Source organism: Struthio camelus, chromosome 1, assembly GCF_040807025.1.
Source record: "Struthio camelus isolate bStrCam1 chromosome 1, bStrCam1.hap1, whole genome shotgun sequence".
NCBI classification, from domain to species: Eukaryota; Metazoa; Chordata; class Aves; order Struthioniformes; family Struthionidae; genus Struthio; species Struthio camelus.
The window spans coordinates 92050420-92073841 of record NC_090942.1 but is presented as its reverse complement, the minus strand read 5'-3'; the positions used below and the strand labels follow the sequence as shown (position 1 = coordinate 92073841).

General features: G+C 37.3%; 1 protein-coding gene across 1 annotated transcript in view; it reads right to left on the bottom strand.

Moving 5' to 3' along the window:
• SPAG17 (sperm associated antigen 17) overlaps nucleotides 1–23422 on the bottom strand; it is a 114206-nt gene that overhangs the window by 30051 nt on the left and 60733 nt on the right. The window contains exons 19-31 of the mRNA XM_068957376.1: nucleotides 22688–22782; nucleotides 21263–21499; nucleotides 19917–20028; nucleotides 19240–19368; nucleotides 17451–17564; nucleotides 13266–13477; nucleotides 8771–8891; nucleotides 6166–6665; nucleotides 4337–4466; nucleotides 2429–2637; nucleotides 1992–2136; nucleotides 711–865; nucleotides 183–362 (exon numbers count right to left, since the gene is read on the bottom strand). Coding sequence (XP_068813477.1) covers nucleotides 183–362; nucleotides 711–865; nucleotides 1992–2136; nucleotides 2429–2637; nucleotides 4337–4466; nucleotides 6166–6665; nucleotides 8771–8891; nucleotides 13266–13477; nucleotides 17451–17564; nucleotides 19240–19368; nucleotides 19917–20028; nucleotides 21263–21499; nucleotides 22688–22782 — 2339 coding nt within the window. The remainder of the gene's footprint in view (nucleotides 1–182; nucleotides 363–710; nucleotides 866–1991; nucleotides 2137–2428; nucleotides 2638–4336; nucleotides 4467–6165; nucleotides 6666–8770; nucleotides 8892–13265; nucleotides 13478–17450; nucleotides 17565–19239; nucleotides 19369–19916; nucleotides 20029–21262; nucleotides 21500–22687; nucleotides 22783–23422) is intronic.

The following is a 23422-nucleotide window of genomic DNA, read 5'->3' as shown; positions in this document are numbered from 1 at the left end:
AAGGAATCCTGAGACCCATCACAATCTTGAACATTTCAGAGAGCTGGTTCAGGAGCTGCTTCTTCTGGCTAGCCAGACTGCCTTAGGAATTAGTACCAAAAGCCTACAAGCTGACTTTGAAAGATGTTTATGAGATAAAATTCCTTAACACGTGAAAACTTGTTTCCGTCTATGTATTTTACCTTGAAAATATTTCCTTCAGGATCCATCATCTCACAAATAGTGCTTGAAGTGTGTTTCATAACATAACTCCCTGCTTGCTTCCCTTCTTGCTTGATGAATTTGTTATTGTACACTTCATGGGTATAAACTGCTGAACAATCTTCATCAATGAAGAGGGAGCCTCTCCTCATGGGTAAAACCTGTCAAAGTGAAAAGGGAGGAGGTTCAGTCCTTAATGGTGACAACTCTCAGACCTTTACTACTAAAGCATCTGGTTCGGAGGCAGAAAAAGAAGAAAGATGAGATCCAGGAGAAAGGCTGATGACAGTCTGTGCAATATTTTCTGTAACTTAGGGCAATTTAAGATTTGGTTTTAAATAAAAGAGAAACTATACAGTTGTGAGCAAATGTCTGAATATTAGCAGAGTATAAAAGAGATGGAGTTAAAGGAATTGGGAAGGCCACAGAATGGGAGTTAAAATAGTCAAGGTGAGAGAAGCTGATGGCACTTGGACATTACACTACTACAAACTAAAAATAATTCCCACCTGATAAGTTCCCTGTGGCTTTGCTATAATAGATGTCCCATCTCCAAAGATGGTACAACAGGTACTGTTCTCACAATTTGTTATAACAGTAGCAAACTCAGGATTCTCCACTCGCATGCATTTCACCTTTCTTGTAATAGCTTCTGAGGGTTCATCTAAGAATTAATACAGAACAACTAGGCAGCAGTATGTGAACCACTGAAAAGTCTTAAGATTCAATTTGCTTTTCTCTCATAAGGCTGGGCCTTTATCTCCTCAGTACGAGACCGCGATAAACTTTTCTTCATAAAATCTCTTTTTTCATAGTTTTATGTTATACAACGTTCAAATTTTTGTACTGTACACTTAACATAGGCAAACTCAACAGCAAAAAATGTCTGTGACCATCTGTACCTGGCCAGGAGATTATATTCAACTTTACCAAACACAGTATTAACCAGAATGATCGATCTGGATATTTGTAACATACAGTCTGGACCACTGAAATTCCTTATGCTCATGATACAAGTACTAAAATGTGAAGGAATTCCTATTCAGTAGCACCAGTCATGGAAAATACATCAAACTGATATGCTAATCTGGCTACTGTCAGATTGAATAGGGAGATCAGTTCCAGGCCATTGTTTTGATTTTTAGAATCTCTCAGGGAAGTATTCCTGTCCACCTGAGTAGGTTTCTTCTTCTACACAACCAGAATTTCCTACTGTGTTTGGACACAATAGGCCTGATGACCACCCAGTAAATATACGCTCCATGTTAATTGCAGGAGACAAAATTTGTCCATCAGATGAACCAAACATACAGAATATACTGACAGCCTCACTTGTTTCAGGCAAATATAAGTTTCACTTCTATTGGTGTGGCATTTTCCAGAGTCAATCCAGTCACATTTTGAGTATCTTCAAGGATACATATACTCTGGGGAATCTGAGGATGCCTTGTCTTCATACACCTATTTGGTTAAGAATCAAATCAGCTTACTTGCTGGTATGAGGGAAGATGGAGAGAGGGCAATGAACATTTAAGAAGTCATAGCAGGCACTGTGGTCTCATGGTGCAGATAGGTCATGTAAGTGTACACATGGAAAGCAGGAAATTTGCTTGCTAGCTAAAATGAAATTTTTGCACCGAATACTGATCGAAAAAAGATTAAGCAGACTGAGCCCAGACTGTATTACTGGATTTGTTACCTATGCTATCAGTATGTGCCTCTTTTAGTATATGCTGATAATTATCTGCTTCACAAGATACTGCAGAGAGGTGCTCCCCTTTTGATTTTACCTGTGTCTTCACTATCCTGAGGTACAGAAAGTTCTTCACAATATTGATAAAAAGTGGTGATTCTGGTACCATCAGCATGATCTACTACTCTGCTGCCATCCAGCTTCTCAACCATTATCACTGCATCGTCTCGTACAGTCATAATCTGATAGAATAAAGGATTACTGATTTACTTTAGCACTGAGATACCTGTAACAGCGTCATCAGTAACACAAGGCATTACCTACCGAAACTCTGAAGAAGCTAGGCCACTACAACTTTTTCTGTTTGAAAGACTGAAGATTCACAATTTCTACTGAATCTAAAGCTTTTGTATTTTTAACTGTACAATAACATCACCTGAAGGATATTTGTTCAGTAAAAAAGTTCTACAACACTTAGCAGCCATGTCTCTTAGCTTAGTAGACAGTGCTACTATAACACAAAAATAGTAGTACCGTTCCATCAGCTGGGTCAGTTGCCTGGTAGATTAAGAGTGGCTTTAGATCCATTCGCTTTGCTTCCTCAGTGCCCACTTGAAAGCCTGAAGGGGTTGTTGTTATCCAGGTTCCTGACTTGTTCTCCTTAGGTTGCTCAATATTAACAGCATTTTCAAACAACTCATCCTTGTTTGGGTGTGACAAACTGTTTCTGTGGCTGCCCTTTCCTGCAGAAACAAAAATTTCTGTGTCAGACTTGTATCATATTTCTGCATCAGACTCTAAGGAAAAAGACAAAAATCAGTAAACTGAAAAGTTTCTGCAAGCATTCGCTTTGGCATGGCAGTGTTGAAAGAACTATTTATCAGGTTGTAGGGAAGTTATAGGAGCTGTTACTCAAAGATGGTGTCCTTGGACCAATCTTATTTAATTTATTCATCAATGACCACAGCAGAAAAAGTAAAGAGCATGCTAATGAAATCCGATTATGACATGACATTGGAAGGCACCATCAATGCAAAAGAGAATCTGAACAGCTTATAGGGGAAAAAGCACCCAAAACTATCCCGTAAATAAGTTTGAGGACTAATATAATTGGAATATGATAAAACCTAGTAGAATTAAGTTTAATGCAATAAGGACTAATAAAAATAGTTCCTGCTTCAGACAGTTTGCAACAGTAGAAGAGGAGAAAGACCTGGAGGTACCAGTCAAACACAGGATGACTACAGGTTATCATTGTGAAAAAAACGACGACAAAAAGGTAAGTGCAATCCTACGGTGAGCCAGAAGAGAGATGGAGATTCTATAGTGAAAGGTAACGGAGAGATCTCATTAAGAATACTACAGGGAATTCTGGTCACCCATGTCTAAGAAAAGGAACTAGACTAAGTGTAGTTAGTCTAGTTCTAACTAGACTAACAGTCTAGTTAGGGGACAGCAGGATGATCCAGAGAGGAGTCTAAAAGGGTTACAGTTTACACATCCTAAAAAAAAAAAAAAAGCAAAACAGATATATGAGTGTTTACTATAAATTCATCAAGACTAAGCACAGGAGAGGAAAGGTGAATATTAATACCGGATAAGGAATAAAGGATACGAACTTGCCACAGATATGGAGACCAAAAATCAGAAGATTGTTTCTCAGAGAAGTTCTCAAATATCCTTCCAGATATCTTAGGAAATAGTCTAAGAACAGGGGACTGGACTTGATGAGTCAGAAGTCTCTTTCTGAGAGACTTTTCTATTTGGCAGCAATTTTTGTTCATACACTTCCAAAGCAGATCCAATGAAATTATAGGAGCCATTGAAATCCAGTGAAATGCTATGACTGGTCATAGCAATTCTTTTTACTGGTCATAATAATTCTTTTATCTGCAACCATGCTCTGAGGTATGATGTAAACTTGTACTTGGTTCTTTCTCTGTCAAAAACTTAATTACATAAGAATGGTTATACTAGGACAGACCACAGATCCGTCCAACCAACTGATAATGACCAATAGTGGGTGTCCAGGAATACATATAACGTGAAGGAAAAATATAGCAAGTCCTTTGTGATATACTCTCCTTTTAAAGAGGAGCTTTTCTCAAAACCAAAAGTAAAAACTGTGTAACATATAAATAAGGACAGCCGACTACTGTAGGTACAAGGACTTCTTTTAAAATACTTTGTGTTGGATCACTCTGCTACTGAGGTAGTTCTCACAAACCCTTTTATTTATGAGTCCTTGCATGTGTGAAGAGAGCTGAAATGTAAGAAAACTGACCTCCTGTGAAGGTAACAGAGTAGCAGCGTACAACAGTTGAGCACACAAAGCTGCATTTTCACATCTGGCAGAATTTTCAGATTAAAGAAAAATACCCCTTATTAAACACCTTTAGCCCCTGCTAATTTTAAATTTGCCTAAAGTTATGGAGATGTTACCTTTCTTAGTGCTGGTCTCAGGCAAAGGCTCTGATTCTGGTAATGGTTGGGTGTTATCTGGAATTACAGGTCGTGGTAGGACAGGGCCAGAATCAGGACTTGTACTCACTGTGCCATCAGCAAACAGAATCTATACAAAACCAAAGACATACTAGAGGCTAAAATTATTTCAAGTAATAACAGAAAGTCTCAAAAGAGTATGGAGCAAATACAGCACGTACTAGAATATTGTGGGTGATAGGGGAAAAAAGTAAGAAAGAGACTCATAATCAATAGAAGAAAATAAAGAAACTCTCACAAAAAGAAAGGACTAATAATAGCTGCAGTCCACATGTAATCAACAGAGATTCTATTTAGTAATAAATAGGCATTATAAAAGAAAAGAGTAAAGATAAGTCTAAATAATTAGTCAAATGTCGACGGCTTTTTTGATTATAACATTTTCTAGCAGTGGTAATACACCTGAACCACCATATTGATCTTTATTCAGGTACTGCAAATTTCTAGGATTGTTGTCTGATTTTTAGCCACCAAAATGGCTAACAGAAGAAGTCATGGTTATTTATCTTATTATAACTGTTTTCTGAGATATGTTGTCCCTAACATTCAACTCTTGATAGGCATGTTCCCTGGGGCAATATCTGTTTGAGTATTCTCAGCATCCTCCGTGTTCTTATGTGGTAGAAAAAGCCTAGAATAGCCCCAATCATCTCTAAATTCATCTGCAAATACTGAATACAGATGTTGTAAGGAGAAGGATGGCACATTGTGGAAAACTAATGAAAAACACATAGACATATCCCAAGAATGACAGTTACTGTAATGCAATTAACCATTTCTTTTCTGCGTGCTTGTCTATATGCATTTTACTCTTGATGACTCACAGACATCAAGTTAATATAAAGAAGCAAGCACTCAGAATCTGCTTATACAAAGACTGTGGTATAATTATGCTAGAAGCAGGAGATCTAGATTCTGTCAGAAGACAGTATCTTGTGAATATACACACTAATAGCAACTAGCTTCTTTGCATGTTAATTTAATGGATATATTTCTCAGAGATCCTCGGTCATCAGTTTAAGATCTAATGCAATGTATCCTCATTTGTACTAGGAGTTGTAGTCTACTTAAACTGTAAAAAGACTTGAGGAACTAAAGCAGTCATTTTGGCAGTTTCTGAGCCCTCTTTTAATCTGTTTGCCAACTGCACATAGAGTCTTATACTTTAAAAAGATGGTTGCGAGTACACTGATTGCAGTATCTGCAGAGATGGTATCTATCTAGCCCGCAGCACCTAAAATGTGCCAGAAATCTTGGTAGCCTAAATATGTATGAACAAAGGCAGCACTTGGAAATATAAAGAATCCTTTCAATGAAAATTTAAAATGCCTACTTGTGTCAACAGGACTGCAGAACTGTTCAGGTCATTTCTGGATCATGTATGACTGTTTAGATTACTGAAAAAATATATAGATTCTTTTGTGAATCATGCCAAGAATGCACAAAGCCCAATTAATTCCCAACTAATTCACACTTGAGATGTTTAAGTCCAGAAATATAGCTCTCAAAACCCTACTCGGGTACTTCTTAATCCCAAGGTTGCCTAAAATTTACAGATGCCTAAAATTTTCATCATTAAAATTCCTCAGGTGCCTCAAGTTCTGATTCTGAATAAAGCCAGGAAGATTTTAGACTTGGTACTGCTGCATAGCTCAATGGTTACTTACCTCCTGCCTCTACAAAGTGGACACTTCTCTATCTCAGCTGGAAAATACATGTTTAAGGGTGATCACATGCAAGCTGCTTCCAATGAATTCTATTAAGCGTACCTGGGTAGATCCATCCATCATATACTTTATGACAGTTCCTTGACTGGTGATGATTCTTGACACCTCTTGCTTTACCACTGTTGCATATAGATGAGAGTGTTTTATCTTTTGGGGATGACTCTGCCTAACCAGAATTTCCAGAGTAGGCTTCTTGGCCTCTTCTCTTTTGCTGTCTTCTTGCTTCATTTCATCTTCTGTAACCTCATGTTCCTTCACTGCACTTTCCATGACCTCCTCCTCCTTGGCTTCATTCACTTTTGCCTTGTCTTTCTCAGCCTTCTCTTCCTTGGCTTCACTTGCTTTGGCCTTATCTTTTTCGACCTCCTCTTCCTTGGTTTCATTTGCTTTGGCTTCACCTTTCTTGATCTCCCCTTCCTTGCCTTCATCTGCTTTGGCCTCACCTTTCTCAGCCTCCTCTTCCTTCACTTCATTGGCTTTGACTTCACTTTCCTTTCCAGCCTCTTTCTTAGCCTCAGCTGTAGTGGCTTCAACTTTCAAATCTGAAAACAAATTCTGAATGACTTAATACTGAGCAGCAGACATTCAAACACTGCTAAACATCCAGCATTACAATGTCTATAGAAGGTATTCAATTTTAAGGCAGAGAGACAAACCTCCCTCTTTAATCCATTCAGTGAAGGACAGTCTCTCCTTCTCAGAGGACAATTCAAAGCAGATATCTACTCAGAAACTCTGCATCGTCCTGTGGAAGTGCCTCTCTTTTCCAAATGAAAATAAGGGAAAGTTGACACTGGATTTAGTACAGTGAAATTTTAGAAGGCAAAAGATAGGTGAGAGGAATTTCTTAACTGTCTGCAATGATGAAAAAGTTACTGAGGTCCACCAAGTCTGAGACTGTAGAAATTGAAGTTACATATTTTGTCTGACCTGAACAAAGAATTTGCTTAGAATAAATTATGGCAGTGTGTAAAGTTTGCTAATACATATAATAAGTAATTGTGCTAAAAGAGCATATATATGCATCCGTAACTACTCTATTCACCTCAGCTATTCAGTATTTCAACATAAGCTCCTTGCCAAACTGTGTATGTTTGAAAACCCGGTGCATCTTCTCTACTGTACTTCAAAACAGATTACATGACCACATTTATCCCAAACTGCTAAAAAATTTTGATATGGAAAGGGAAGGCATGTCTGAGAAGAAAAGTGAGGGAAGCTTTTTCTAGTAATTCTAGTCTATGTGACCAAAAAAATCATGACGTTCCTCTCTCACATGATAATAAATCTGTGCTGGAGCCTTTTGTACCATGCTACATTTATTAATACTATTTAATACAAATTACTTATTTTTTATTAAATTTATATATACCAAACTTGCCACTTAGCCGATCTCTAAGAGAGCAGGATGATATTACCGTTGTTTCATCAGTTGCCAGGAATACAAGTGATTCTGATGGTTTTTATGCCATACCTCACACACAGGATGTTTTGGAATTACTGAAAGCATGTAATTGGCATGTGTGATAAATCTGGTATGTTGCTGGACACACTGGCACCTCTGCACTTGTGCTGATCTATTTTCACATACTCAGTAGCTCCAACACAGCCTGGAATGGATAGATCTATTGCACATAGGCACTGAAAGACCTCCTGCTAGTTTTCAAAAATACTGCAAAACTGAATCATTGTAGAAGAATTTGTCACACAAAGAAGCTTAGAAGTGTCTACATAATTGAGCAGTCTTCAAAATGAAGTCCACAGATAAGGGCAGAATGGGTTATTACGACTACCTTTTCAGTACATATTGGATGGCATATACCAAAGGAATTTGAAGTAATTCCTGTTTGAAACAGATCATATCTTTTAATAAAGAAACTAAACCTGGTTTTAAAATATCCAGTAGCAGAGAATCTATCACAGACTATTAAAACAAACATTAAAAAATGAGTAAATCTTAAATCTAGTGTAAAAGTACCACTCTTCAATTTCCAGGCCCCTGAAATTTGTAATATCTTTGTATGCTGTGTTTACAAGCGATTATCAAGATTTTGTTTCCTTTGCGGGTTACTTCTAGGCTAGGACCAGTTAACCCTTGGACCTTTACTTTGATAAACAGACTGGGTTCTCTGGTGACATGAGCTCACTATAAGACATGTCTTCCAATCCTTTAATCATTCTTGCTACTCTTCCCTGAATCTTTCCAAATATGAACATTAGAAAACAGGATGTACATTCCAAAGAAGGTGCAGATACAGATAACATAAGATAATTTCTATTGTCATTCAAGATTCCTCTGTATATACACTTACAAATTGAACTAGCTCATTTTCATTAGTATTCCAACACACACACACATTCAATCTATTATCCAGCATGACTCCCAAGTTCTTTGTAGGGTTGCTGCTTCCTTGTCCCCCAATCTGTTATGTTCAACAACTTGCAGTCCCAGGTTTTACGTGTTTGCATTAAATCACACTGTTTATGTCGAGATTACTATTAAATAGACACTATGACAGAATTAATAATCTGAGACATTAAAAACTTCATTTTGTTACATATAAACTCATCAAGGCAGAAATCACTTTCTTCTGTAATTTTAACTTCTTTAAGAAGTCCTGATTCTACAGTGGTTCAGAGAACTAACCTTCAAAACTTTCAACAAGGAAAGTTAGTACTAGCCCATTGGGACAGGAGACGTTCAAACTTGGAAAAGCAAGAGAATCCAATGTCACTTGTGTTTGTGAAGCTGATTCTTCCATTTCCACCTACAGAATGAAATGTGAATTAGTTTTATTCCAAATTTTAAAAGAATTAAAAAAAAATTAGACTACAGATTTCAGTTGTACCAAAACATTTCAAAAAGGAGCTTTCTACTACTAATTTTAATCAGTTTGAGAGCTTATGCATTCTGAAGTGGAAACATTAGCTTATTTTCTTTGATTGTGCTATCTTATTCTTCCTAACTGTTTTCATTTTGCTGAGCTGATCTTGTACACAACATCACAGTGAGATGACAGTAAATGGAAAATGTGAGGTAGGAGGGAGTGAAATACTTATTGAACTTGCACCAGCTATTTCACCTACAGTCATTAAAATAGCATAAAGGATAAGCAGAGCAGTACTTCCAGCCTGCTGTAAATACAGCATTGACTTGAGAAGAGGACTGGAAGGAATCCTGGGCAGTCAAAAGATGTAATCATCTTTGCACTGCTCAGAAGGTGGAAGCTGTCCTGATAACTAGAAAAGATAAGGATGACCTAGGGAATGTTTGAGGATCCTGGAACATTTGAGAAGAATACGACAATGGACCCTTTGATATCAATCCCCCCAAAACCTGAGAAAATGAACTACACTACGTTAGTGGTTGTAAGATGAAAACAATCAATGCTGGGTTGCAGACAGATGTAGCAGAGAGAACTAGTCCTGGTATTATTCTACATTCTTGACTTCTAAGAATAGTAGAATGATCCTTGAAATCTGCTGCAGCGTTTAAAGATGGAGTCTCACTGCATGCAGAGGAGACTAGCTAGTATTAGAAAAATTCTGCAGGATTCCCCTGGGAGAAATCTGTAGGTATTTTACCACCTGTTTTTCTGCATATTGGATACTGTATATTTGATGGCTACTTTATGTTGTAGCACTGGCTCATTAAGGATATCCTCAGTTTCCTGATATTATAGTCACAGGATCACAGGGTAGAAGGCACAGAATAGGATAAAGGTAACCTTCAGTGGCCACCAACTGTTTCTCTCTGTCTAATGGTAAAAAATGAAGTATAGGCATATTATTAGAGAAAATTGTTAATTGTTATTATTAGAGAAAATTGTTAATCTGTTCTAAAAGTCTCCAGGGCTGGAGGCTTCCTAGCTTCCCTAGGCAAGCTATTTCACTGCTTTACCTTGCTTAACATTAGCAACGTTTTCCTATTAGTTAGCCTGAATCTCTCTTGCAGAAGATTAGTTAATTTCTTCTGATTATATGGGTAAGCGTAAGAGGTGATGATGTTCCTTTAACTTTGCAGCAGGCTATCCTGTCTCCCAACTCCAGATCAAACAAACACAAACCAAGTATTTTAATCTCTCCTCACTGGTCAAGTTTTCTAGACCTCTAATATTTTTTTGGTGCTCTCCTCTGAACGCTCCACAACAGGGCTCATATTTTTGTCACAGTGAGGTGTCCACAACTGAACACACTACTACAGCTGAGGCCTTACCAGCCCTGAATGGAAGAATTAGTTCATGTATTTTCCAGCCTATACTCCTGTTTATTCACCTCAGTATGGTGTTTGCCCTTTTCACAGCAAGATGGCATTGTTGACTTACGTATAGCCTGTGATTCATTACAACTCCCACACCTTTCACTGCAGAATTCTTACTGATAGAACTGTTACCCGTTCTATATCTATATATTGATTATTTACATATAATTGTAGAACCTAATACTTATTCTTACTGAACTGCATCCTCTTTTTCAGACCGTTTCTTTGTTAATTTGTCAAGATTATTTTGAATTCTCAGCCTGTCCTCCACGATACTTGCAGATTATCAGACTCTGCTACCATTTACACTAATAAGGATACTTTCTGTCTTTCAGAGTTTTTATTAAAACACCAAAATTACTGGACCCCAGACTTTCTAAAGCAAACAGTAAAAAGCCTTTTGGAGGAAGAGGATGAACTTATTGATGTCCCCTTGAAAGACTTCAATGGTAGAGGGATTTCTTTGTGTAGGGTTTGTTTGTACTGTACAATTGCCGTATGTTGTGCTGAGTGTTGTCTGGCAACTCTCTACCCCTCTTTCCATCCTCAAGCTTTTTAAATACCTAGTTAAACTTGTTGAAATTAGGTCAGCAGGACTGTTTGTGGGTATGGACAGAATCCATGTTGAATCAAGAGCCGCAGCATTACATCATCCACTAGGTACCATGGAAGCAGCATACCTATTTTGTGTTTAGAGAATCTTCCAAGGCTATTCTTACAGTTATCAGCACCTGTTGATTCTTGCCTTTCTAATTACTCAGTTCCCCCATTTCGTGTGTACTGGAAGCTATCTTCTGTTTTGAATAAATCTGCTTGGCATTTAACCCTTCATTTCCATATTGCCCATTCCATTCCTTTGTACAGCTCAGCCCAGCTCTGCTAAAAGGATGATGATGATGTCTACTCAGCCTACCACTCACTTGCCAAGGGAGCACAGAAGATACCTGATAAACCTCTGGTGAGGTCATAGCAAGGGTGATTTTGAGAGATGCAGACAGAGTAACCAGAATACAAAAAAGATCAAGACATAGTTCTGAAAAAGAGATGATCAGATCTTTAGACCAGAAGCTCATCAAAGCCTTCCAGGGCAGTATCCAAGAAAATGGTAACAAGAAGTGAAGTACTATTTCATGAAATATTTCATGAATAGTAGTATTTCATGCTTTTGGAACTGGAAGACACCACAGCTGGATGGACTCGTGTTAATTTTCCATGGAAAATAACATATGCTGGGGAGCATAACAAAAGAGAAAACAGAGCAGGAACAGATAGCAGACCTACTGCCTGGTGCCACCACTCACTCTCTTCATATGCTACCCACCACTCTATGGAAGAAGCAGCAAGTAAGAGAGAGGAATGACTGGGTTACTGGGGGAAAAAGATGTCATGAAAAACATTACATGCAGCAGGCTGGTGTTAAATTTGGTTGAGGGTGAGAACCAGGACATTCAACTAGCAGTTTTTTCTGCATCATTTCAGCCATATCTGATTAAAGATGGAGCCAAGCGTGGGGAAAATAAAAACATACTACTACTATATGCTTTAAATATATACTACTATAGGCTTTGCAGTAAGTCTGTAAAGATATTAAGAATCATACTTAACAAGCCTAAGCACACATCTAGAAATGCTACTTTTAATATAACTTGATCACTCAGCTTAAAAAGGATAGCTTTTTATCATAACTAGCATTAAAGAGTTATCCCAGACAGTATATTTTAGGGCATTAGTGTTAGGTGAAAATGTTCATGGACCTCATTGCTTTGTACTTTGATTACGCCTATTTTCAGAAGATTGTCTTGTCCTAAACTGAGTTGGTGTTGACTAAATTGCTTCTCAACATTATTAATGTTTCTTTCTCCTCTTCTATCAAGCGTTGTTTGGAGAAAAAAGTGTCAAAACAGAAAAGAGAACAAATCAGTTCAAATGGGAAACTCCTGCATTCACTTTCAGCATCCTGCTCATACTTCCTTACCCAATCCTTGGAGAACTTTTCATGTAAGTGATACCCTGGCTGGTCTGTGAGACTGCTGGACCAGGCAAACCTCTTGCGGTTGCCTTAAATATTCTGCCAATAGTTAGCTAATGACCTGATATAACTCAGGTTTGTCATCTTGCAGAGGTGAACCGTGACCCATTTCTGAATAGATATGTCCTCCCCCACTCACATATTTTAATGCCAAAAAAAAAAACATTAAAAAAGAGACCTGTGGAAGAAGTTCAAGATAACTGCTGGTTATTTCTGATCCACAGGCTCCTGCAAATTCTGTATTACTCTGCGCTACTTGCCCCATACTAGAAATTCAGAATCTGCTTTTGAAATGTCATCCATTCTTTCCAAATGCCTATCCTGCCATAGAGATACTCCAGCCCTAGGCAAAAGCAACTGACTCAGTGGATCCCTGGCTTGTCTCCAGCTGCAAAGGATCAAATTGCAGACCAAGTTTTTGCAAAATTGTCTCAACTGAATTACTGTTTGGTTAAAGACATTCCAACACAGGTTCTGGAAAGCATGGAGAAGTCCTCCTACTTGATTAACTAAAAATTAATTTCTAGAGCCGTTCTAGTCAGTGAGTTAATATTGTAACATGTGCAACTGTAAGGCCAAAATGGACACAAATACATGGACCATGCAAGACACACTGGTTTACATTACAGAATCTTAAAGGCTAGCTGCATTAGCAACTGCCAACACGAACAATTGTGAACAAATGAAAAGAGTAAAATGTTCCATTAGAAGCAACATACATTGTTAGGCATTTGTAAAGGCACAGCTCAATGCTCTCAAAAGAACATGTTTCTGTCACCTAACTTTATATATTGGCATTGTTTGGATGTTTAATTAATGTCTGCATTCATTGGATAACACCTGTTCTCTCACCTTTCCTTCTTCCTGCTTTACAAGGTCTTCCGGTGGTGGAGGGCTTATTTTGCTATGGCTCCCTTTTGTAGATGGCAGGGATTTTCCTGATTTCTGTTTGACTGATTTATGGCTTTTTGCTGAAGTTGATGCAGCAGCAGAAGAAACAACAGTTGGAATATGAACAGAGGGGATGTTCAGAACTGTTGCTAAGTCAGGATCTGTTTCATCTTCTAGAGAAGGGAAAAACAATATTTTAAAAGCAGTAAACTAAAGTCTCATATATGTAGATGGGCCCATTCTGTTTTTGACAAAACTGTATACACTAAGTTTTATCCTAGAAATAATAACATCAGTGGCATCAGATACAGGGACTGAGTATATGAAATTATTTGGAAAAATCTTTCTGTAGATGGACTGTTCATCAATGAAAAAGGACTCTTGAGACTGTTGCTTCCCATAGCTCATCATTTGTCTCTCAAAAATAGAGAATAACTTTTTTGTTCAATTTACCTCTAGAATACTTATACATGGGGACATTTTGAGTCTAACGTCTAGGAAAAGATCAGTGTTATTATGCTTTATCATAGACTGATTCAGCACAGACCGACTCCAGCAGGCTCCAGGCTACATAGCTTCATTTTGCTATAATGACCCAGAAAGATTCTGATGACATAGTCTTGCTGAGACTCTCCCAATTCTTAAAGGCCAAGCATTAGGGCAGGCTGCTTAGCATGCTGTGAGGAAATCAGCCATGTTGCCTTTCAAAATTCTGTATTGAAATGAAATAAATTAAATTTTTTTATAACACATTTTGGTTTCAGTGAACTGATATTTGTTTTTAGTCAGTCAGCTCTAAACTTAATGTTTTCTTGATACATTTTTTAATCATCTTTCCTGGTTCGAAGTTAGCTTAAGTTCCAAGCCTACAAACTCATGAAATAACAGGTTGTTTCTCATCCAGACAATTCAAGCAATTGCATTCTTGTCTGTTTTGGAAAATTTGTTACCTGAGATAGAGCAACTTATTATCGATATCTTAACCACACTCATATAGATCAGAACTGAAAATATCAGTGAGCAAAGCATGAGGATCTCAGAAAACAGCTTCTGAATATCTTTTTTATTTAAATAAATGGCTTGACTGACTTAGCAGTTCCTAGAATTATGAAGTTCGGCAGCAAGACAGTTCTTTGCAAGAGCGTCTTTAGGAAGACTTCCAAAAAACCTTTTCTTGTTTTGGCAGAATTTTGGTTTAGTTCTGTTTCTTTCAATTAACAATGTTTTTAAATGTGAAAATTAATAAATCAGGCAAAAAAATTACCTAAGTCATTGACAAACTACAAGCAAAATCACATCCAGACAAAGAAGGAAAGAAATGCATACAGAAGCATGTTAACAGAACCATCCTAAGTGTGAGATCACAGCATCTTCCGTACTGCAGAGGAAGTGTTAGTATACCTTTGGCTGAACAAGAAAAGAGGCAGGGCTGAGTCCACTCCCACTGTTTCCAGAATGCTTGTGGCATAAATGCTCTGTCACTGCAGATAAGAAAATGCAGAAGCCACCTCAAAAATAAAGTTCTAAACTACTAGAAAGGCTGCTTGCACTTTCAGAAACATTTGCCTTATGAATGATTCTGGATTTATTGGAACTGCAAGGTGACTCAAAGTTTAAGAATCTAAGGCTAGAAAGAACTATTAGATCGGCTAGTGATAAGCTGGAGTTCATGGGAAGCAAGATGCCCGCTTGAGTTTTTATCTTGGTGCCAGTATTAGGGAAATGCACTGATATCTGAATGTATCCATGATGTTTAGTCTGAAGGGAAATGTTAGATCACTACACAGACTTCAGAAATCCTCATTTCCATTAGGTCGCGCTATGACTGAAACAGGTGAATTTGACACTTTGTTAGGTGGCTCTATTCTCAGATACTGACTTTCATGCTGCAAGGCTTTTATGGCTTTCGGAAGCCTGAGAAAAGGCAAAAAAACCCTGTCTTGTTTGTAATACGTTAGCCATAAAATCTCAGCTAATTATACAAAATAGGAAAAGTTTTAAAATTCTCCATGGGGCTATGCTGATATAAATTTATTAGCATGGCCGTGGAATAAACAAGCAGTGGTTCCCCTCTACATGTGGACAATGGCTAACCAGAAAACTTTGACTGAGATATTGTTCCACAGAGAAGCAGAAGTAGGATGGCTGAAATGAAGGACTCTGAGAAAACTAACTTATAAAATCACTAGTGAATGTGGTCCATCTTGTCAGGTAAGTATACACATCAGTGAGAACTCTGCAAACCAGGTGCAAGCTAATTTTATCTATGAACACACTCTTACCTATAGTTAGGGGAGCTATCAAGCATCCATGCTGTGAAGTGGAGCATGCTCAGTTTGGATGAAACTACTTTCCAGAGTGCTGAATTTAGGAATAAGAGCTGTTATAGGCAGTTGGATTCTTGGCCCCTACAGGAATCTCACCTACCCATTTACTCTGGTGGCCCTGAAGAATGAGAACACAAAGTGCCTGAGGGTAATAATGAAAAAAAGTAGATTGTTGTGATTGAGGGAAAGTGTTCTTAGAAATACTGAGAGTGTGAAACTCTAGAGAGCTGTCAGATTAAGGAAGGTTTCCTTAACATAGATCTCTAGGATCTCAGGTTCCTTAGTGCAGATCTCTAACATTTGAAGTTGTACTGCCCTAATTTGATCAAAGGCTCAAAGAGCAAGTGCAAAGGTTATCTAATATCCAGAGGCAAAAGCCTCACAGGTTATCATGCAATGCCAGATTCACAAAGTGATGAAGAGCTTGCTTCTAAATCTGGCTGTAAGGTGGGCCTGAAGTTAGGTTTTGGTCATGCTAGAGAAAACAAATAATAATTAAAAAACAAATTTAAATGAACACTAAAAATTAAACTAAGAAATAAAAAAGAGGCATTTTGTCATCATCTTAATTTCCCAAAAAGGAAGATGTAAGAGAGAAAATGAGAACTGGAGATCTTCCAGAAAATAATTTCGGTAATGCAGGGAAAATGAATGATTTCTGCCCAATTTAACCAGTTAGTGGACAGGAACTATGGATTGCCTGTCTTACTGTTCTGCATAAGGGATGGATGCTGTATGACCATAGTCTAAGCCAGATTTTTTGGTCAGAATTTTTCTGAGTACTTGCGATACAAATACCCCAAGGGGAGAGTAGGCATAAGCAAGCAATTACAGGAAAACTGCAAACAATCAAGGAATGCCAGTCAGCAGTGCTGCACTAAAACTCAACATGGTGAAGATTCTAACGTAGAGTAGGAAGCTTATGGTACAAGTGAAAAACTCTGAATATCACAGATGATACAAAGGTGTTTAATAAGACATGTCTCTCTCTTATGCCATAATACAAGAGTTTTTACAGTCCACTACAGTGTGGATGCTCTTTGGTAAAAATTTAAAAAGTTCTTTTTTAGTAATTCATTTGAAAAATGTATTTGAATAATTAAAACTGAGTGTATAGTCAAACGGTTTACCACAGTCCTCACAAAGACGCATGATGTTTTTGTATTTCAAGAGCCAAAAAATACTGGGATTATTTTCTGATCAGAGAAGGGTTTCACTTTTATCCGTATGATGGTTTCAGTGGCCTTTCAAATGTAATGGAAACAAAAAGCTCTTGGTAAAAGCAGACGCTATTTTCACTGTGGTTTTGTGAAGCAATTGCTTCCAGTTGCTGAATGTGTTTATTGAAAGGCTGAGAGAAATCCCTCATTATGTCTGCACAACTGTAACCTAAAGTCCAAGTCCTAACATGAAATGAAAAGTTCCATAATCACCTATATAAGTTAACAAAAATATTATTTCTTGGAAAGCCAAGAAGACTCCTCAGCAAATCACATTTTCTTTGGCTCAAATTAATTGACTGATTTTTCTGGGCTACTTAATAACAATACTTGCAAGTTTCTCCCTGCACTGCTGTGTTTTCACAGTAAGTAAAAAAAGCATGAAGACCTCCCTCCATTTTGAAAATTGAAACATAAAATATTCTTGACAATGTAATCTCATCTCAAGTCTTGCTGAAAATTCCCCGCCATGTAGCAACAGCTGTTGAGAAAGGCAGAATTGCATGCAACAAATTATTGAGTTAAGGGGTGTATGAAAAAGAGAAAAAAAGAATTCCCCCTATGGTTCTCAAATATCCTCTTCTATTTGCTTACTTTACCTGCTGTCTTCCCTGTAGGTCCATAATAGCTCAAGGACAGCTGGATTCCATTTTCCAAGGTGGCTGAAAAGGATCCAAACTTGCTCACAGTTTTCTTTTGATTTTTCAATTTTCCTTTAATAAAATTAAAATTAATTTTAAAGATAGCAATGCATACCAGAACCATCTGACCTGCAAACCAGTGACTGGTGTGAACAATGGCACCTCAATGTGGATGACTAACTTCTAAAATAGATTAATAAGGGATTGGGGAAAACTGAGGGTGATCCCTATGGTGCATTGCCTGCCATCCCACTCGCAGGGCAACGTTTTGTGTAATATAGCTGTGGTTCTTCATTTACAAATTGCATTCTGATCAATGAGGTACGTAAGAATTGGTTTAATAGCATCAACCAGTGAAAAGTCTTTCTGAATTTGAACAGTAAAGGATCCTAGGTCTGGAGTCAATGGTCCTTTGTTCTTTCCCCTATCTGCACATGGGCTACCTCACCAACAGGAAGACTAAACTGCTCTTTCCTCTCATATACAGCATATGCAATAATGAAAATTACTGTCTCTCAGATATTGTCACAGGAAACGTACCTTAAGGAGAAGGTAAAAGAAAGGAGAAAAAGCTGTTCAGAAATTAGATCCAAAGGTATCTGCATACTCTTGGATCTCAAGTACAAGAACTAGGCCAGCTTTGGCATTAGTGCAAGCTGATCAGAAGAAATCCTCACGCAGGGGTGGGGGAAGAAATGCCACGTTATGAGTACTTGATCATTGAAAACCACATGAACCACCCAGGATAACAGCTCAGAGACACTGTATCCTATTTTGCTTTTAGCTCAATCTCTATTCCCCTTAAGGAAAGGTTCTGCTGGTACCAGGAGATCCTTGAGAGCAGCTTATCAAAATTGTGAGTAGCAGCAGCGAAGACTCGCTAAAGAAAATTAAGGTGGGCACCAAACACCTAGCCACCTCCCAGTTCTTCCATCAATAAGGTACACGTGCTAAGACCTTGGCTGCTCCTGTTTATTGTTTGTCATTGCAATGTTCATTGGTGACTACTATCTGGAAGATGTTCCTTCACCATGCTGACTGCATCAATTGCTTACCACTGTAGCATTCAACCACTGCCATGCATCGAATCAAAGTGGATCGAGTCTTTGTCTGCCTACTGCCTTTCTATAGGAGGCTCCTGTTCTACATAGGAGGAAAGCCTGCTGCTGGTGCCAAATAAATCCAACTTGCCTCAGACTGTGGCACACTGTGATTGAAAGTGCCATCTGATAGACCCCAAAATGATACAGGACAACTTTCAGATGCACAGAAAAGAAATGCAAATTTTCTGTTCACCCCAGGCTACTACTACTTCGTTGGTGGCAGCTGCTGCCAAGAGGCAGCACAGGATTTTAACTGAAGTTGTGGTTACTGAAAAAATATTTCTACATCTTCTCTAGACTTAAAATCTAGTCAGTGAGTTGTAAAAGAAATAGCAGTGGCTAAAACAGTTCACATTTACTTATTTTGTTTTCTTGATGAATAGCACTAATAGCTAAATAGTCCACTTGCATACACAGAGACTGATATCTTTGTAATCTTGAGTCATGTCCAATAACATCCACATAGGAATGTGTCCTATCCACATTCTTCATTTGGAAGTATGTGTCTATTTACTGCAAAATTGAACCTATTTGCCCTTTGCAATTGGTAGAAATTTATCTCATTTTACTTGACAAGGTTTGCATCCAATTACTAAATATGTCAAACTATTAATTATGCCTAGCAGTGATATTAACCCACTAACCTGCTTTAGTTTTCTGTTCTTCACCCATTTCTTGCACTTCAATTTCTGTTAAGTTTTTCTTGGGGTCTGTGATATGAATGAAGAAATTGTGATTGTCCTTTATCACCTTCACCTTTACCAGAGTTAGACCTGCAAAGCAATAGAATTCAGTTATTGCTCCCCCTAGGCTTCAGAACTCTCCCCAAAAAACTACATTTGAAACTATAAAATGCTAAAAAAAGAAAATTGCTCAAAAGTGAACTGAATTGCTTAGCAGGAGAGCAAGAGGACAAAATTAAGGTTAGTTGGGTTTAGACTAAATATTCAAAAACTTCCTGACAATGATATCTCATAGGCTGCAGAATAACCGTGTTACTTAGATACACTGCATTTGACTGGACAAATTATTGCAACATGCATTCTTGGAATACCTTGCATTGGTTGCCATTGAACAGATAAATAGGAATTGATTTTTCTCTGTTTTAATTTTTTTGATACTTTATCTATCAATTGTTATAATACCACAGCAAAATAAAAACTTTAGTAGTGATAGAGATTAATATGGAATTATATGGCACTGTCACAATGTCTTTAACTGAATTGCTACTATTGAAATGTGAAAAGGCATTTATGGAAAAAGAAACTAGGCCATAATTCAGCAATGAGTTGAAACAGCGTATAAAGAACAAAAGAATTACCTTTTACAAATTCTATCTTTTCTACATGAATCTGTCCTCCATCAGATGGGAAAAGATATTGATTGGTTCCTGACACTTGAATGAGATCCTCCCCTGTATTGTAGCCAAGAAACTGGAAAAAGAAGTTTTAGACTATAGCTAAATTATAAAGGTAGAAGATCTAAAAGAGGCAAACAAAGGACAGATCATCAGGATCACACTTTTCTGATTAACATTTTTTGTAGACATTTAATTAATGTAATCACAGCTTTAATAAATACATGGTATGTTATGCTCTACACTTGCCAATTCATTTCATTGTTACTAACTGAAATAACTTGTTACAAGTGAGGGCAGAATCTAGTCCTTCAGTCCTATGGAGCCATCAACAGGAATCGAAGAAGAGCAAGTAGGCTGGTAGCTTAATGTATAATGAGAGAGAACGAGAAAATTTGTCCAAGCTCAAAGAGACAAAGCACTATTATTCCATGGGATCTGTACATCCCAGACAGGACAGATAAAGAGTCAGTTTTCTACCACCTAGATTTTGGAAGTTAGATGTTGTAAATCTGATTCTTAGAAAGCCATGCCTTCCAAACAGCCACAAATTGGCAAAACTTAGATAAGTGTACTCAAGCAAGTTCAGACTAAAACATTATTTAACTTTGAAGTTTTGTTTTATAGGTTTATAGTTGCATGGTTTGTAGTAACAAGAAAACACTGGAATGACAATGCTGAATACAAGGCTTAGACTACAAATATAAAGCAATGCAAATTCCTTTAAAACTGTCTGTACACAACTGGTGAAGAGTTCCCTTGTAAGAAATATCCCTTTGTTAGTGTAAAGGGCAGAATAGCTTGTGTTAGGGCCCTCTAAGAACACGAACTTTGAAAGAGGAAATGGGAAAGACAGTGAACTTTTATTTGAATTCCAGTGTGGACAGTCAAAACTTGTAATAGGTTTAGCAATCCCTGAACAAGGGAACAAGGCAGTTGGACTAGGTCTTTATGATCCCTTTTTTCACCCTATCCCATGAAAGCCACATTTTTAAGCAAAATTCACCCCATGAATATATAACCCATGGGCAAAAAAATAGGACTGACTTATCTTCGCGATCGTGTCACATACACGACATAAAAAAAAAAAAATCCAAATTAATACGACAGTCTGACATAGAATAGCCTTACACGTCAAAAAGCTCTTTCCAAAACTTTAGGAAAGGATTAGCTGCTAAAATGATGGAGTTAAACAAGACATAATTTTGCTTAATTTGGTAGTCCAGTTTCAGAAAGGATGATAATTCAGCTGGAATCTTGACTGGCTAGAGCTAGCCCTCTCCTAAAGAGGTGCAATATTATGACTCTACCTTATAAACTTTCTCAGGAGGTGGTTCTGGGATGCTGGAATCCTCCTCAGGTTCAGGGGCTTTTCCTGGCTCATCTTTAATGTTCTCTTTGGAATATTTCTTCTTGGAACCTTTACTTTCTTCAGGTACTACTGTTTCCTGCCTTTTCTTTTTACCTTCCGGCTTTTCTTTTTTTGCTTTTTTTTCTTCCTTAAGCCGTTCTTCCTCTAGTAATTGATCCTGCTCCTCCTTCCAAGCCTACATAAAATGGTCGGAATTCAAATGACCGTGATTCTGTTTATAAGACATTTCATATGTGCATACTGAAAAGAGTACAAGTAAACAAACTCAAAGGAACTTTGGTTCCTTTGGGCGAAGTCACTCACATGTTTTTCAAACTTGCCCACGGTTTTACAATATTACGTACTATTTTTTGCATAAATTTATTGCCTCATTCAAGCCACAGGATCAGTCATTCTTGACCACTGGAGAGGTATTAGATAATTATTTGTATCTTACGCATTCAGTTATTAGTGAATTACTCATTTTGTCATGCGCTTTTCAACAAGGCTTATTATTATTCAACAATGCCATATCAAAATGCATCACTGAAATTAGTTTATTTCCAAAATATAACTGTGAGATAAAAGGCTTTTATTCTTTTACAGAAAGGGGAATGAGATATCAATGTCAAAATTATCAACTTGTATCAGAAAGACAACACAAGACATCTGAGATTTTCCAGAGTATTTAGGGCTCTACAGCATTTTATGTTCAAATCACATGTTAAGCGTTAGCCTAACTTGAGGTAGGCCAGCTCAAGTTGAGTGCCCAGGAATTAGTTAATGCCATTTGATATCTGTGTTCCCATATCAGTATTTTAAATGCAGAACATTATATACTGTAAGGAAGATGGGATATATTATGGTTGTGAGGAGTCAGAAAAAAGCGGGGGAGGTAGGTCATCAATTAAGATAGGTCTACATAGTGTAATGGATAACGCCAATAGTAAGACTTAGAAGACCTGTGCTTAATTCCTACCTCTAAGGTATCATATTTACACTCCTAAATTTCAAAGAGATTTAGACAGTGAAAGTAGGAGTTGGGTACGTAAGTACTTCCAAGAACCTGGATCTTATGTTTTCATAGCTTATGACCAGAAAACTTCAAGGAAATTAGGATGTTATCCATAATTGTCCTTTCCTTCTACTGTGATAATGAATTACTGTAGTCTAACTACAAAGAGTCTCCCCTTAATAAAAGAAAATAATACAATTCAACCAATAAGGAACAAATTAAAGCAAACAAGAAATAAAGTATACAAAAAATAAGCCAAGAGCAGAAAAACGAAGAGGACTAAGACAAGTTTACATAGCAACGAAGGCTTGGCTTCCTGAAAGAGCAGTGTTATTTAGTCCATTTCAGAAGCATATTTTTTTGCCTTACCTTAAGAGAACCTTCTCTGATAAAAGGACTCTTTCCTTTGTTAGATTGAGATTCTAGAGTGGTCTCTGTGATGTTCTCAGGTACTGATGTGCTGTCTTTGAGAAATGAGCAGGGAATAATTGCAAACATGCAAAAATTGAATAATTAAAAAAACAGAAGACTGGAAAACCAAATAAAAAAGTAAGTAAGCAAGGGTATAAATGTAAAATTAGTAAAAGGTAAAATATAGAAATTAAAAAGTAGAATACAGAAAATATTATTTTTAGAGATAAAATAGAAAGGCTGTTCAGGTTAGAAAAAATGTATCTGATAATTACTATTACTTGGTATTCATAACTGGTGAACAAGTATGCTAAACAACACATCAACATATATAAAGACTGACTTCCCGCTTCTTCCTGTTGAAGACTGCCCTCATAATAAGTGTTTTATGCAGAGGAGCAATGCTGAATAAACATTAAGCAGTATTTATTAATATTACTGCTATTAGCATTAATTCAGGATTCAGATTTAATGCTCTAACCAGCTCACCAAACTTCAGAACAATCCCAATACCAGACTCACAGATATGTCAGTCTTGCAAGTCAAAAACACGAATAGTGTCTGAACCTTCACAGAATCAGTCACTAAAGAAATGCTTACAATATCCTCTGTTTATTATTATGACTTTACAGTAAACTCAAAAGGAAAATAAGTAACTTTGTGATGGTAATTAGCTACCACAGCGAACATGAT